The sequence below is a fragment of the Corvus cornix genome, chromosome 1A, assembly GCF_000738735.6.
Source record: "Corvus cornix cornix isolate S_Up_H32 chromosome 1A, ASM73873v5, whole genome shotgun sequence".
In the NCBI taxonomy this organism is placed as follows: Eukaryota; Metazoa; Chordata; class Aves; order Passeriformes; family Corvidae; genus Corvus; species Corvus cornix.
In genome coordinates this window covers 8,512,478-8,528,818 of record NC_047057.1, presented here as the reverse complement: position 1 = coordinate 8,528,818, position 16,341 = coordinate 8,512,478, and the positions used below count along the sequence as shown (strand labels likewise).

The 16,341-nt window shown below is 36.6% G+C and overlaps 1 protein-coding gene across 1 annotated transcript in view; it reads right to left on the bottom strand.

Annotated features, from left to right (window-relative positions):
* Nucleotides 1-16,341, bottom strand: part of SEMA3E (semaphorin 3E) — a 133,020-nt gene that overhangs the window by 13,953 nt on the left and 102,726 nt on the right. Inside the window, exons 6-13 of the mRNA XM_010395684.4 lie at nt 14,486-14,605; nt 13,909-14,051; nt 12,045-12,159; nt 11,635-11,704; nt 10,177-10,321; nt 5,355-5,577; nt 2,627-2,718; nt 1,412-1,453 (exon numbers count right to left, since the gene is read on the bottom strand). Of these exons, the coding sequence (XP_010393986.1) occupies nt 1,412-1,453; nt 2,627-2,718; nt 5,355-5,577; nt 10,177-10,321; nt 11,635-11,704; nt 12,045-12,159; nt 13,909-14,051; nt 14,486-14,605 (950 nt within the window). The remainder of the gene's footprint in view (nt 1-1,411; nt 1,454-2,626; nt 2,719-5,354; nt 5,578-10,176; nt 10,322-11,634; nt 11,705-12,044; nt 12,160-13,908; nt 14,052-14,485; nt 14,606-16,341) is intronic.

Here is a 16,341-nt window from a genome sequence, read left to right as displayed (position 1 = left end):
CCAACTCTGTCCTTAACACTTATTCCAACATTTAATTGTCCTCAGTATCAAAAAACTGTATCCTAATTCAAGAATAAATTTATCTACATTCAACAAGCTGGTCTTGGCTATTTAATCTGATATTGCTTTGCCGCTGATGTTTAAGAATCCTCATACATGCCATTTACTTCATACAGTAAAATATGTGTATATGACTCTCCTGTTCTCTCTCTGTCTTCTCTTTGATATTTTGAAAAATATTAAGCTACTTTTACTTCTCACAAGAGGTTTTGCTCTTCAGCCACTGGATTGCTTTGGTGTGTTTGTTACAGTTCTCTCCAGATTTTCCAGATATACCTTGAATTAGTAGAGTTAGCAGCCCTCTTGGGAGCTGAATATAATGGAGGAATGCTACTTCAAATTTTATCCTTTTTACTCTTCCAACACAACCCTTTAACCATGACAATTCATTGAGAGTTAAAGGTAAGGCAAACATCTGAAATGACAGAGAGCCTTTCTCTAAATAATCTCTTAGGTGCAGTGTTAGACAATCTAGTCTCCAGAGCTGCTTTCACAGCCCATGAGGAAAGACTGATGTAGGAAATAATTAAAAATTTTTAAACCCAAATCCTCCTCTGAATTAGCATCACAGAACTTTGACTTTCTGCATTACCTACGGGAAGAATGCAAGTTGATTAGACACCAAGACTAAAATAACCTTTTGAGGCACTCTCACACCTCCTAAAACTGCAGTTTTCATTCTTTGTTATGTGTGTTTCACTGTGTTTATGTGCACCTACATTGCACTGGATGTCTAAAATCACTGTTGGACATGTTTAACATTAAGACATAACTGTCCTCAGATGTTTATAATGGCTCCATGCTGAGACGATACAATGATATGATAAGGATGAGAATCTAACCACAAGAGTAATAAATTGGCTGTTGATTTCAGAAGATACTTGCAGAAACTCAAAAAGGACTCAGATCCAAACAGCCTTATAGGGCAAATGAATATGTGGGAGAGCCAGCAAGGCTCTTTTTGCACTGATATCCCCATGGGGCTGAAGTCTGCCTGCATTTATCAAAAAAGAACTTTTCTGTGAATTGCTGTATCCATCCACCAAGCTAATCTCTAGTATGACAGTAATTTATGAAACAGATTAGTTTTTATCCATTTTTTTTATCCATTGATATGCATGATATTGTGAACTAAGGATATTTAACATTAGAACTGAAAAACATAAATGCATTATAAAGAAACAGAACATATAACCAAGAGTTTGTTACCAAAGGATTACATGTATCCAACCAGATCTCATTATACATGATGTACATCTGCCTATGTATCTATGCATCTACCTCTGTGAAGTTTACAGCTTTATTACATTTGAGTCACAATCATCACATTTCAAACTTGTAAAATACTTACCCTTTTTGAAGAGATTTCCATAGAAATAATAGGAACTGGCATCTAAAAAAACAGGAAATACTTGCTTGGTTAGAAAAAAGAGTATCTTTTTGCTATGGAAATAAATCAGGTAAAATAGGATTGATATTTACTTATTGCATTCAGCTTTGCTAAATACTTTGACTTTCTTTAAGAAAGGTATGAGGAAATTGTGACTTTCAGAAGTATTGTTTTAAAACAGTTTATTTAGAAACAACCAGCCAACACTTAATCCAGGATTATCAGAGCTACAGGAACACTACAATTTCCCTGTCAAACATGACATTAGCTCTTGCCACCACTGAATCTCTTTTGTCCTGCTTGAGAGTGATAAGTGGAGTGTTTTTTATAACAAAACATTCATTGAAGATAAGATAAAAATAGCAGGAATTCCTTCTTTTACCATTGTCCTCACTACCCTCTGCTCAGATTGCTTGGAGCAATACATAGCCCCTCATAGTTCAGTTGAAAAGTAGTTTAATCAAGAAGGGCAAATTCTGTGATTTTCCCCCCAGGCAACAAGTCAATAGTTAAACTGCCTAAATTCAGGTACCAGGTTTAAATGTCTAACTTTAGACATTAGATTTTCCCATTGGTTTGAAGCAGGTTAGCATCCTGCTTGATGTGGCATGATGAGAATGCTCAGTAGGAGAATTTTAAAATATTAGCTTTGTCACGTGCCAAGCACTGGGCTTTAGTCATTGGTTATTTTTAGCAGAATGGAGTTCTGCCTCACTAGGGCCCAGGTTTGCCCACTGCAGAGACAGACTAACTGATTCACTCTTTCTGAGGATTGGGCTTTTTATATTTGGACCTCATTTAAGTTTCCAAGATTGCATTAAAAGTGTATAACTGCACATTTTTATGTGTGCAGTTATACTCTTTTAATTACTTAACTGGATATGAGGGAGAATTAAACAAAATTCAGTAAGTTTCTAATTAAAAGTTGCACTACAATGTCCAAGTACATAAATAGAAAGGCAGTAGTTGTGATTTGCTTCAACATGCTTTGGTACTTGGGCCATTAGAAAAACTTCATTTGAAAATGAAGGTTTCTGTCATAAAATTGCTAGATATTTAGAAAATTTCTTGCACACAGGTATTATATATTTCACTATCCTCAGACTTTTTTTAGATATTTTAATTCTGCAGAAAATTCAAGACTTGTGTATATACTTTGTATACAGCACAGTTCACCTTGAATACTTGCAGCTCTTCAAGAATCACTTCTTCCATTGATTCTGTCTCTTGATTGTAAATTGTTATGACTTTCAGCACAATACCATTATCTGAATATAAATTTAAAACAAAACAAAAGTAAAGGTTATGATTGGTTGAAACATTTATATGGCCTTCAAATACCTGAAATGACTACTTCAAATTGATAAGGGATTGAAGTGTATAAATATGAAAAGATAGTTACATATTGCTTTCACTAATGAGGATTCTTACTCTTGGAAAATGTAATATTTGACAATTTGTCCCCCGCAAATGAGTCAACTTAGACATTTGTAAGAGACATAATTAATTGTATTTTTCAAACACTGGGTCATAACCTCTTGCGAATAGCAAAAGGATCACAGAGAGTGACCATACTTCAGAAAAAGAAATGGGAGTAGGTGGAAGCCTAGTGCATTGAAGCAACAAGTGTAAAGTAGCTTTAATTATAGGACCTAAGTGTTTACACTAGATAGGAAACTACTAATATCCTTAATTGCTGACAGCAGCTCCATTCACCCAGGCAAGAGTACAAAAACCTTCAGAGGTTCATAGTGCACAATTCTCACCCTCCTCTAAGGAAACACTGAGCTGCTGTTGAGCTGAAGGTGTTAGTCAAAGGGAGATGAACCAAAATATAAGATGCACATTCAAAAAGACCAAGGCACATTGGATTTAGATTTATCAATCTCTCTGTCACTGCAACTCTTGCAGGAAATTGAAACACACAAATAACATCTGGTCTTCCACCACTTTGGTTTTTCCTTGCTGGCTATTAATAGGAAAGCCTTGCTGTCCTTAATCTGAAAATCTGTCATCAACAATGGCAAATATCACTTCCTTTCTTCTCTTACTTTCAGTCATCTTTGATTTACACGGGAAATATTAAGCAGGGAAGCACTGGGGAAAATGTTCAGCAAAAGATCAAAAGGCTGAAACAAAAAGAGGAACCATTAAACTGGGGTCATACACCATTTTTCAAAGAGAATATGTAATCAAAGGCAACCATTTTGTAGTAGAACAGTGAAAAAATTTGTATTCCAAGCTCTGATTTTTATAAGTAAGTCTCTCTTCAAATCCTGCTGACAGACATGTAAAAGCTCTGATGTTCAGGCTTTGCCTTTGATGAACCTTTCTAACCTGCACTGCTACCCTAAGGAAACTTTCTCAACTTTAAGATGCTGCTTACTTATGTTACACAACAGGTGTTGGACTGGGATTAAAAAAGATGTATCAACCCTTTCTTAACATTATATTGTCCAAAGAAGCCATGAGTTTTCTGATAGGAGCTTTGCTGGAGTAGTGATTGCAAGTTTCATTTCAGAGTTTCTAAAACCCAAATTCTTTTGCTGGAATTTCATATCACCTGAGATCAGACAGCTTGAGAACACTTGGCAGCTGTTGGGGGCCAATCTTGCACAGGTCTAAAGCACACACTTAAGCCCCTTTGGATTCAACTTTGATGAACATAAGACTTGTGTACAAGAATATCTGATGCAGTCTCAATCAGAAATTCAAGGAGAAAATATAAAGAATGTAGGAGCCACTGTACAATCTGCTGTACAGAAATAAGTGACACATTGTACAGGGTTTTACAGACCACAGTAAGTCCTTTACCCAGACCGTACTGAGGCCATTCAAAACCTTAGAAAACAAAACTAATATAAATAAGACTTTGCTATTCTATGAACATGCTTCTTTTGAATGTTCTCAACACTGAAATGTACTTACCAGAGGAATTTCATTAGTAAAAATAATTCACTGGAACTTCTTTCCTAGACAAAATGGTCAAAATGGTTTGTGATACCACTCCTGTTGTTACACTGATTAAATGTGAATGTAAGAATCCTTGGTTGTTTTTTTTTTTTTCCCCAAACAGATTAGATGTAACTTAAGTCTTGTCTAGGTCCAGCATTTCATCTTGTTTTATTATTTTTTTTTTATTATTATTTTTCAAATACCATTAGGGTATTTATTTTTTCTCTGCTTTCTTAGACTTAGTGCAGCTGTATGTTATATTTTGCCTTAATTGTGTTTGTTAGGAAGATGTTTAAAAATTCTTGTTAAACAAGCTCTCTATATTTTAATAAAATGGCACAGAAGAAAGACAAGAAAACTTGGCAGGAAATTCTAACAGTTTTGGGTTTTTTAAAATTGGGCATTTCCTCCTTCCTTGCTTGAGCTGTGTTTTAACCCAAATCTGGAAGCTGGCAGGTTTTTTTTTTTTAACGGTATCAGCTAGACTTGTTGTCTTCAGAACTGAGGAAGAGAAACTGTGGAATAAAGCCAATAACTAGAACTGATATTTTTAGAAATCATGTCACCTTTGTTTCTCTCAGGTCTCCAAGTCTCAGCTCAGCTACATCACTGTGTTCTGAAGTTTAAAAAATAAGGCTGGTTGTCCTGCAATTTTTTTTAATGTTCTTTTTTGAAAAGAAAAGAAATTAAAATGGAATCCTATAGTTGTTTATCTTGCTAGTCTTTAAAGGTATCCCTACAATTACTTTCCTATATAATGTTAGCATCACAATGAAGCACATGTTAGAATGACTAACATCCTCTGTAAGGTGAAGACTGGCACAGGCATGAAAGGAAAAATTGTTAAAAAGGAATGCTGTATTGATTTGCTTCATCCTGGAGAAAAAAACCAACAAAACAACTTACTAAATTGTAAATGTAAAAATTCTTTCTTGTTTTCTGTATTTACCTGTGCCAATGAACAAAACATCATATTGCCCATCTTCAGCTTCCACTCTGTCCACTGCTATTTGTTTAAGATTGTACTTTCCATCTGTTTTAACTAATATTGGTTTCTTATGAACAGGCCTGATGGGCTGATACATCAGTGGATGACTCCTGGCAAAATGGACAGCTTCATCAGGATAGTCTTTAGTGGTAGTGTACAGCCCACCGTTCACCTTGCTGGCACACTGCAAAAACATGGAACACAGATTATCCTGAAGGTTTGCCCAAGAAATTGTCAGAAGAGGGTCTTGTTTTTAGGGATAAAGACAAGTCTACAGAAAACCAAGCACAGAACACCCCAGTGGGAATTGGGACAGTGAACTCTGTACTTTATGCATGTGTGGATTATTAATCATGAGAAGAAAGGAAATGCTGAACAGTGCCTTGACACTGTCATGTTTAGAAAGAAGTTCCTCCCTTTTGGCATACTAAGAGCAGAATAAAGAGTAACACTTCTAGATTTTGACAAAAGCCATAGTGCTTATGTCTTCCCCAAATTCATATTGAAGATGTAATCGGAATGGCCATTGACATAGTGAGAAGAAAAGGGTTTTCTATCCCAGTAGAGAAACAGCCATGCAAAATCAGCAGAACACTAATGCTTGAAATCAATCTCTAGTCTTATTATTTTTTGATTGCAAAATATATTACCATAAGAAACTAAACACACTTAAAAATTATGCCATCAGCAACAGTAATTCTTGATTTTAGGCATTCTAACAGTGTTATGTTTGATTCTAATTCCTGACTCTAGATGACAGTATTATATATCACAGTTTAGCTTCAAATACCAATGTTTGCATTGATCAATCTACCAGTTTGCAAAGCAAATAAACTTTATGTCAATGACTGATTAAAAGAGGCTTACTCCTTCAGTCAAATATGCAATTAGAGATAATTTAATGCGTTAAAGAGAGAAGTTAATTTTAGGATGCTTTGTGAGCGAGATAGTGTTTCCCAACTGAACATAGATCCTACATTTCCAATTTGCTTCATGATGTCTAATTGAAACCAGTTATGATCAAGCTGGAAATATCTCAGTAACCATTTACTTTCTGCAAATATTCATAAGACAGTGTGGTTTTAAGAAGCATTTCAAGCAAAGCCACAGTAGCAGCCTTTCTCTATTTAAATTGGATTTTTCGATCAATAAAACGAAATAAAATACTCCTTATGTTTACTGAAAACAGTAATTTTAAACTTGTGGTCAGCTGTAATCAACAATAACAAACTCCTGCACTTGTCAGCTGGGGCAATGTTTGTTTCCACTTTTTGGGCTTAGCTACAGGAAAGTATTTGTTCAGTGTTGACTTGAAAGTAATTGTCTAATCAACCTAGTGATGGAATTTCACCAGCTGTTTGCAATAAAGAGACAGAGCTGGAGCATGAAGACAGGCTAAGCCTGTGCTTCCCATGCACTGCACTGCATATCAAGTGTATAGGCATTGCCAGGTTCCCTTTGCAAAGTTCTGGTCCTGGAGAGATTTAATAAAAATAATCATTCACAGGCTTTTCATTTTAATTAAATAAAATCAAGTAGTCTAGAAAGAAAACAGTAGAGGCAGCTGTCTCTGAAGTCTATCAACACCACTTTTGATGTAGCTGATGTCATTTCCAGAAGCAAAACAGCCTAAATGAACTAAAAGAACCAGCAGAGATTATGGCAGAGGATTGTGGAGTCTGTCAGAACCTGTGTGACTCTTAACAGTGGCTTTCTGTTTATTTAGCTTTAAGCTCTACTCTCATTCCTTATAGACTTATTCTTTACTCATTCAATACCTAACATCAATGAGTGCTGATTCTCAGAGATGCCCATTAGGTTATTTTTGGCCTCTTGTCAGTGTCACTCCTGTAATGGGAAAGGTAGTGGGATTTAGTTTACCAACATGCTGCACATTCTTTGGAGTGTGAAACCTAACACTTGGCTGCAGCCCGCTACACAATTTTTCTTCATGCTACTGAATAAACATTGAAAAGACCTCTAAACTCTGCCCTAAATGAGTAGCTAAAAATGAATCAGTTAATGTTCTGTTAGCTGGCAGAGCCATTTACTTCAGCCTCTGATGAGCTCTGCAACATATAAAGAAAACCACGGTTAAATCTATTAGCACCCAGGAGAGAACTGCTTCCTCAGCTAATTTTCCCCTGATATTGGGAAATTACTTGCACTCTTCTGCTCCTTTTTCAGTTCCTATGCCTTGCTTTTTTGGGGAGGTGACACTCTAGTCTGACCCAAACGTGGCCAAGGAAGAGAAGCATTGAAAGCAAGTGGAACTTAGGGCAGCCTCTCTAAAAATCATTGCCAACCTTGCCGAAGTGCTGGTGCTGTGTTCTCTCCTTCTTGCCAAAAAGAAACCATTTAATCTTCAGTGCTAGGAGATATCAATGTAATAACTGCAGTCATTAATACTGAATTCATGCCTGTGTTTAATGCTAGTCCAAATAACATATGTGAGGTGTTCTACTGCCTGGAAAAAAATGAATACCACTTAAAGAACTTGGATTGTACCACCTTTGCAAAATATAAAGCCATTCTGCAATCCATGCATGGTACTGTCTCATTATTTGGTAAAAGTGCAAAACCCATACATTTGATATACAAAATATCAAATATGAAACTAACAATTCCTTTGAATTCAACCATTTTTCCCAAAATGCTATAATTTATTTACCTGTCTTTCTATCCTGACTCAATACTAATGACTTCAGTTGGTGTCAAACAAACAAAAAAGTATTTGGTATTGATGTCAGTAGTGCTACAGGGGTACTTCATTGGCCAAGATGTTCAAATCATATCCATAATGTTTAAATCCTAGATAATCTCTTTTTTTGAACAATTCCTTCTACATTTTGACTTACATCTGTAACCCCAAGAGAAGTAGAGAAAAATATTAATCTTAAATGATTAATTTTAAATGAGAAAGGACATTCATTTGAAATCATACTACAAGGAGAAAAACTTCAATGGAATGGAGTAGATAAGATAACACACCTCTCATTCCTGAGATCTGGTGATAAATGAATTGTATGCAATGCTTATTTCTGGAAATGATTGTTTTTAGTATAAAGGGGAATACTGATTCAATTATCAAAGGGAAAACAGCACTGAAAGGAACATCCAGCAACTGTTTATTCCACCTTTAATATCAAGGGAGTGAGCCCCTAGCCTGAGAGGAGATTAAGAGGTGAAGTGTGGAAACTTCGGCGGGGGGGGTGGGGGGGGGTGGATTTAGACAAGCAGCTGTTAGAAATGTCTTTGCTCAGAGTTAGAAATCTCCCCAATGACAAGGGATAGACCTTCATGAGTGTAAACAAAAGCAGCTTTGCAGCACATGACAATTGCCATGGGTGGGTAGGTAGTTGTAATCCCAAAAAATAGGGCAAAAAGAATTCCTGGATGTTTTACTTCCCTGAGTTAGCCTGGCATTGCCTGCCTCCTTCTGGAAGCCCTGGCTGTGCCTGTTCTGTGAGATGGTGACAGGCCCTGCAATGCAAAGAGCACCTTCAACCTGCACCAGCAGGTGCGCTCCTCACCCCTTGAGTGGGGATGTGAGAGCCCTGGCACAGAAACTGCAGAAACACCTAAAGAGACACTGAAATGGGAAAACGGCTTGAGGTGAAGATTACTTGTGATGTCCTTGAGAAAACAACATAAGAATTAGGAATCCCTTGTAGAAGTTAATTACTTGTTACTTAGATCATGAATTTGTGATTTCCTCCAGAAATCTAAGTACCAGACAGGAACAACTCTCTACATGACAGCACCTCTGTAGTTGCTGAATGCTCACTACACTAATTCCCATCTAATTGCATTTCCAAAATATTTCTTGTTTCTTTCCTTCCATTAATCATCATTGAAAAATAATTATTTTTATAAAGAAACTTGTGTGAAAATTAATAAAAAGTGTGAATGATTTTTCTGAGTTTGGTTTTTTACAGTGTTGTTTTAATATTTTTATATTCTTTCTAAAGGGTACAGAACAAGAATGTTGATAAGCTCAGGAACCTGACTGAAGGGTAGTAAAATCTTACTCTGTGATGTCTGAAAGTAAATCAGTGAATTGTGAGGGTACCAGACCATTGTTTCCAGAAAGAACCAATCTTGAGCAAAGGGCTTTGAATGATGGAAAATTCGCTCCTTGTCTACAAATGCATTTATTCTGATTAGTTACTTTTATTAAAATATGTCTCATTTCTAACCTGTGCATTGATCTAAATTACAGAAGTATTTAAATTTGATCCTTTTGGAAAATGAGGTGGAAAAAAGGAATGAGAATCACCTGACATAAAAATAGTGGATTCTCTTTTGTTTTGTTTTGTTTTTTTCTCTTCTTTTCTTCCTTTTACACTTGTTAAATGTCCCAGTTTCACCACACAAAAGAAAGAAAGTGAGGCTCCTTCACAGGTAATGCACTTACTGTTTCTGAATACAGCATCTGACCCACCTTCTAGAGCTGCCTCTTTCTATCCCTTTTGCCTGGGGTCCTAATTTTGAGACCTTAGAACCCTTACACAAAGTTGATAAAATCATGTCCCAACAGGATTTTGAAAAATTGTATATACTTGATCCCACTATTTTCCTCTGGAAAATGTATGGTTCTAGTACTTGATTAAACCTATTGCTGAGCCACTCCACACTTCTCCAGGAGTAGCTGGAGTATGTAGATATTCAAAGGACTATATCCTGCACTGTGAAGTCGGGAAGATTTTGCATTAGCAGCAGTCTGCTTTTTCTTTCCAAAGTCTTTTACATAGCAAAGCAGTGGAAAATAGATTGTACTTACTGAACCAGGTCTAGGATAAGGTACTTTTCTTTCATAGAGAGCCCAGTGGTATTCAGGTCCTTCTTTATGAGCATATGGTCCATTGAAAGCTGCTCGGACGCTTGCCATGTGGTAAACACATATAGCATATCCTCTAAATATATTGCTATGAAGTAAAATTTAAAGACATTATTAAAGCAGTATGTCACATTCTGTCCATATAATACTGGAATTATAATGTAATTAAAACCAAGTCACATTTCAAGAGTATTCAGGGAGAAAACACTGCTTATTCGTTCCTATATGCTTTTCTTCTAAATACTGCATCCAATATTCTTTAAAAGTCTTTAATGTGTTTATATTCATAAAATTTCTCCAAGGAAGCTCTGTGTTGTTATGCCAAAATCTGATAATGGTGTACACAAACTCTAAATTACTTGTTTAGAAACACAGAGGAAGCACAACAGTCTGAACTCAGATCCTGTATGTCTTTGATTAGTGACCTAAATAGTTAATCATTTTTCTCCTCCAAAATTTTTCCTACTGTTTTTGCTTGGAAAGATGGGAACCAACCAATGCTGACTAAAGTGAACAATCCTAAAATGAGTCCTTTTTGTATTGAGTGGGAATGTTAGTTGGTATTATTAGTTAGAACAGATCACTTTATGTAGAACAATCCAGATAAAAGTTTCTATTTTATTTTTACATTTTATTCTAATATTTTTTTTATTTTGTTCCATAAAAGAATTTGTTTTTTTAATTTTTTTTAAAGAAGGATCAATGTTCTCTACAAAGAAATTATTTCTGAAGACTGCAGAAGTTGATCCAGATAATTTTAATTAGGTGCCCACCTTTCTCTGCTGGCATCGAGAGCCAGTAGGAAATGTCAGGTGTCTGCAATCCTAGAGGAGCAGATCTGCCTTCTGTTACTAATAAAAATAATAAATCAGGAGAAAATGGCAAAAGCACAGGTGCTCTTTTCTAGCAGTTACATCCTAAACTAAGCTGAGAGTACTGTGTGCTTGCACTCGAACTAGGCTGCAGTGGAAAAGGAAAAGGAGGCCACCAGCAACAACGCATGTGGTACTTTAGGCTTCACTAAGAAATCAGTAGGAATTTAAGCTGCTATCTACTTAACCTTGAATTACAGTGGAGCTCTTGAAGGAAGACAGGTGGCTCTGAGATGCTGTTCTTACAAGCATGCAGGAGTGCATATACTTTGACACAAGAAATTGTCAAGCTGAGAAACATTTAATTAATTTGTGATCCAGATATGCTGAATCACAGAATGACACTTCAGGCCCCTGAGTGTTATGGAGAAGTTTTTACATTAGCAAGGAAGCCCACTGTGAATAGAGAACTGAGATTCAACTGTTTACTATATATTTGCTAAGGGATAGGTATCATCCAGCTTCTATCTTTTTAATAGACTGTTCAAACATTCCTCTATGGCTGCTATTATTTCTTCTAGTTGTTTACCTTGTAGTGTTGAAGAGGCCAAATATCACTGGATTTTTGTTATCACGAGTTTGCAGCAAAAACACATCCTCTGTAAAATTTAAATGCCATGTTATTGTTAAAAAACTACTTTTCTCAGCCCCCCCAAAAGAAAATTCATTGGTTGTTAAAAGCATAATCATATTTGACTCATTTATTCTATTTAATTTTATGCAGATTTTAAAACAATCTTTAAAAATAATGCAATGCATAAAGGAGTAATTGGTGATCGTGAACTCCATATATATTCCAACTTCATATACATTGGAAACAATGCTAACCACCATTCCCTGATAATGAATACAAGTGCAATATTTGGCTGTAAAATGTGTTATCATGAAGTTAGATGTTTTTTCCATGGTTTCAAGTTTGTTACCATCTAGGATATTTACCTAATTCATCAAAATGTGTATCAATTCCGTTTCTCCCAGGCACAGAACAAACTAGCCTGGTTTTGAGGAAAGTGGTCCATTTATTGACGAGCATTCGCTGGCCTCCCATGTCATTCTGTTTAGAGAGAAACAAATGCCCATGGTAATTTGAATGAGTAAGTCTGGAAGCACAAACTTCTCTGATGAATTAGCTGCTCATTGTATCCTCTAATGTCAAAAGCATCCATTTTCAAACCATATGTCTATTACTAGTATTATTTCTCTGGAGTCAGTTTTCAAGTAGGATTGTGCTGATCAAGTCCAGGTCTCATTAAGATCTGTGGTTTCATAAGAATTTTTTAATTCTGTGCCATATCCCTGGATAGTTTTAGCTATACAGCTGTTGTAAAGCTTTTTTTTATTGGTCATTTTTGCAAACTAGATATACTGAGTATGTTACTGAACTTTAGCTTTGCTTTAAGAGCTCAGTGCAGCTTTAATTCAATGCATTTGGAAACTGAAGCCCTGAATCTATCTATAGAGCTGGTGCAGATGGGGCAAGTCTGAGGTAATTATTTACATGGTTTTCTAACAAATTCTCAACAACTTTAGACAACACCTGCCTCGCTATGGCTGTCTCACCTTTTTCTTGCTCTTGCAACAGTTGTGACTTTCAAGAAAAGGGAACATTTAGTACTACTTAGCAATCAGGTTTTGTAACCTTTAGGTAACATTCTCGATCTGTGGCCTTATATTGAAGGCTCTGCAATAGGCTTGCAAAACTCGTCTCACAAACAGATCTGTTTTCCTCAGAAAAGTAGAACTATGAGGAGTAGATGACTCTGTGTTGCAAAACCTGTTACAGCTCAGATGAAAATGTGAAAGCCGGGGGAAAAAAGCCAGTCCTTGAATCACCAGCTAGATTTTTTTTGTATTCACTAAATCAAATCTGAATTCTGACATACAGCTGTGAAGTTAATGGCCAGATACATTTTGGAGAAGTGGAAGAGAAAGGTCAGTGGGATTTTGTTTTAACCCATGGCTAGAGATAAGACTTCCAGGTGGATATATTGCAGATTAGAGGGAACTATTAAAATAATCTATTCAGGCATATATTCAGAACATAAGCCAAAGAATTTCAGTTTGGATCTTGATGCAGGCTGGAATCCAGAAAGCCAAGTGGCTTTGTGAACATTAATGTCTGAGGCTGCATATTGGGAGTTTGCATACATCAGATGTTTTTAAGTTATACATGAATACCCAAGAAAGTTTAAGGAGCAGTATTCTGGTGAGCATATGTGATGAATACCACACATCCAGGTGACAGAAAATAATTAACTTGTATCTTGCTCTTTGCCCAATAGTTTTAGGAAGGTATCCCCTACATTGGGGGGAGGGGAGGGGGGGTATACAGGGGGAATACAAACTTTTTTTTAAACAAAATCAGATCTTGAGAAAGAACTTTCTCTTTCCTTCCTTTAATCAGGCAGATGAAGTCCCAGTGGGAATGGGAGAGTTCCTCTTGTCAGCCTTACAGTAATTGATTACTAGAAAAGGAATGCACCCAAAATTCATCAGTGTTTAGAGAGCACCAATATGGGCAGCTGGGAGATCATATGTTAACAGTGCTCCTTGCCAGCAACTGCCTGAGATCTCATTCCTCTGTGTGGGGCAGGGAGCCAAAAAGAGATGAGATCAACACACCAGGAGGGTGGCGTGAGTGGGAAATGGATAACTGAACAGAGCAGTAGAGGGAAGCAAAGCCTTTCCTCATGATTTTTCTGGTCCTTCCCGTAAAACTTCAGTCTGTCTGTGAAAATAATTTGCTGGACAATTCATCATTTGTTCTAGTTTCTTATCTGCACAATCAGAGAAAGGATCTTACCGCACATACACGTCCCACTCTGGTATATATGGCGTGAGTGCTTGTCTCAGCTTCTAAAGCTTTTTCAGTAAAGAAGAAATATACTTTGTTATCATCGTGGTCTTCATTGTCAGGAATCATGTATGAGCCAACGAATTTTGGTTCTTTAAAAAAAACCAAAAATTATTTGAGTCCAGTTATTAAAATACTGTCTTATTTTTTCAAGCCTTAAAATCAGCTGATAGAAACTAAAAAATAAAACAAGAGGTAAGGGGTCTGTGAGTCAGAGAGCTACCAAAGCACAACTGAGTTGATAGAAATAGTAAAAAACATTTTTTTATTTGGTGGGTATCTATAGAACATGTGGAATACATTAATGTTGAAGTATTTTTATACCTCCAATTGACAAATTAATATTCCTTTGTATTTTTGCAAAAGATTATTTTCCAGTCCCATTCTCTGTGTTTTATATACTTTAATTTGAATTAGGCTAAAACTCAACACTAATATTTGCATAGCAATCTCCAATCCCGTGCAAACCAGAAATTGTCCAGTCATCTGAAACACCTCTGGTTTTAGCTCCTTGTCCTTCTCATACCTTTCAGCAGGCGCTCATTGTCAGGCTCAGTGCGAAGATGGGCCATGCGGTTCATGGAGCGAAACAGAGCAGCATCTCTTCCCCAGTAGTCGCTGTAGAGACCAGTAAAAAGTTCACCACCTGCAGACCAGACATTAAAAAAAAACCCAAAATGAAACAACTTGGTAATACTCTATAATTAATTTCATTGCACGTGACAGGAACTTCATTGTAAATATGTGTCCTTAGTATTTGCTCAAAGGGAGAAGGTGAGTCAGTAGTTTAATACAGTCTGAAGTGCACTTGGATGTCGTTCCTACCAGCAGTCCAGAATTTGCAACTGGAGCAGCGTGAGGACAAGAATTTTAAATTTCATGCATAGTGGTCTCATTTTCAAAACTGTCTTGACAAGACAGATTCACACATGGAACATGAAGGTGTTACATTAACATCTATCCACATCTGCCACAATAACATCTGACACATTGGGCACCTCAGTTCAAAGATCTCACTGTGGTCCAGTTAGTGCCTGGCTCTGGGGACAATGTGATGGTACCCAAATCTTCACCAGTGCTAAGACCCTGACCAGTGATTGGCTGCTGAAAAGTTCCAGATGTGCCCTGGTTTTGCTAATGAGAAGCACCAAATTTCCTGGTTCTAGAACTGGAAGGGACATGGTGGGTTTATGAGGAGCTAGATATAACAGGAGCAAGAAAATCATATGAAAATGCAGCAACAGTTTTCAGACAACGCAGTGCTAAGGATAAGAATGCTGTTAGCTGCACCGATCTACTGATTTGGGCTACACTACATGGTTACAGCTCAAAGCTAAACCATAACTGAATCCATAGACTGGAACTCAAACACAGGAGCCTTTCCTGAGCATAATTATGAAATTTAGCTTTGTGGAAAACATGGCTGAAAAGAGAGTCGTACTGAAAACACTGGAGGGCTGGATGCAGTTATCTCCCCTGGAGAGACAAGAAGCAGTACCTGCTACCTTAGAAATTATTGCTTTAAACAAGCACAAGTTTTATTAGGCTGAGGGGGTTTTCCAGTCAGCCTACTGGAATTGTTTCACTTCACCTGGAATAACTGCAGTTTGGGAATAAATTTCTGGCTGAGGGGATTCCATGTTCAGTGGACAGAAAAAAAGGGACTTTTTTCCTCTGGTCCATCAATAACTTGTTTTCATAGCATTGAAATATTTACCAGCATAGGGACAGAACCTGAGATTTCATCCATCCTCCACAACTGGTGATGAATATTTCTTGAAAAATTTATGGAAACATAAAATGGGTCTCATTTTCAAAGGATTTAGATGGTATTCACAAATTAAACAAGCATCAGAAAAATTAGAAATAATACACTGATTAACAGACACTGTTGAAAAGTCAGTATGTATATTGGTACAATTTAATATGTTCAAAAATCCAGTCTATCTCTGACCCATATAAAATTGTGATATTGGATAGATTTTACCTTGGTAAAATTCCATCAATAATTCTACCTTTCCATTTTGTATGGACACTATTCCCTTAACTGATCAAGTATTAACAATAATTTATTTCATATCATTGTGGACTTAGGCCCAATTTGAGAAGCAGGCAGCTGTTGTCACTAGGTGGCATCCTTATGCTAGAAAATAGCACAGAAGGAATTAAACTGCACAAGGAGAGGGAGATAAATTATTTCCAGTTAAAGGCTAATCTGAGTGGAGGCTTCAGTGACACATCTTCCTGCTGCTTAATCAAAATAAACATGACTGATACATCCAAATAACGTTTGCTGGCATTCAAAAAAGATTATAGCAGAAAGCAAGAATTTTGTCTGTAGGTGTCCCTCAAAGTGTGAATTTTGTTTCTTTTAAGAGAGAC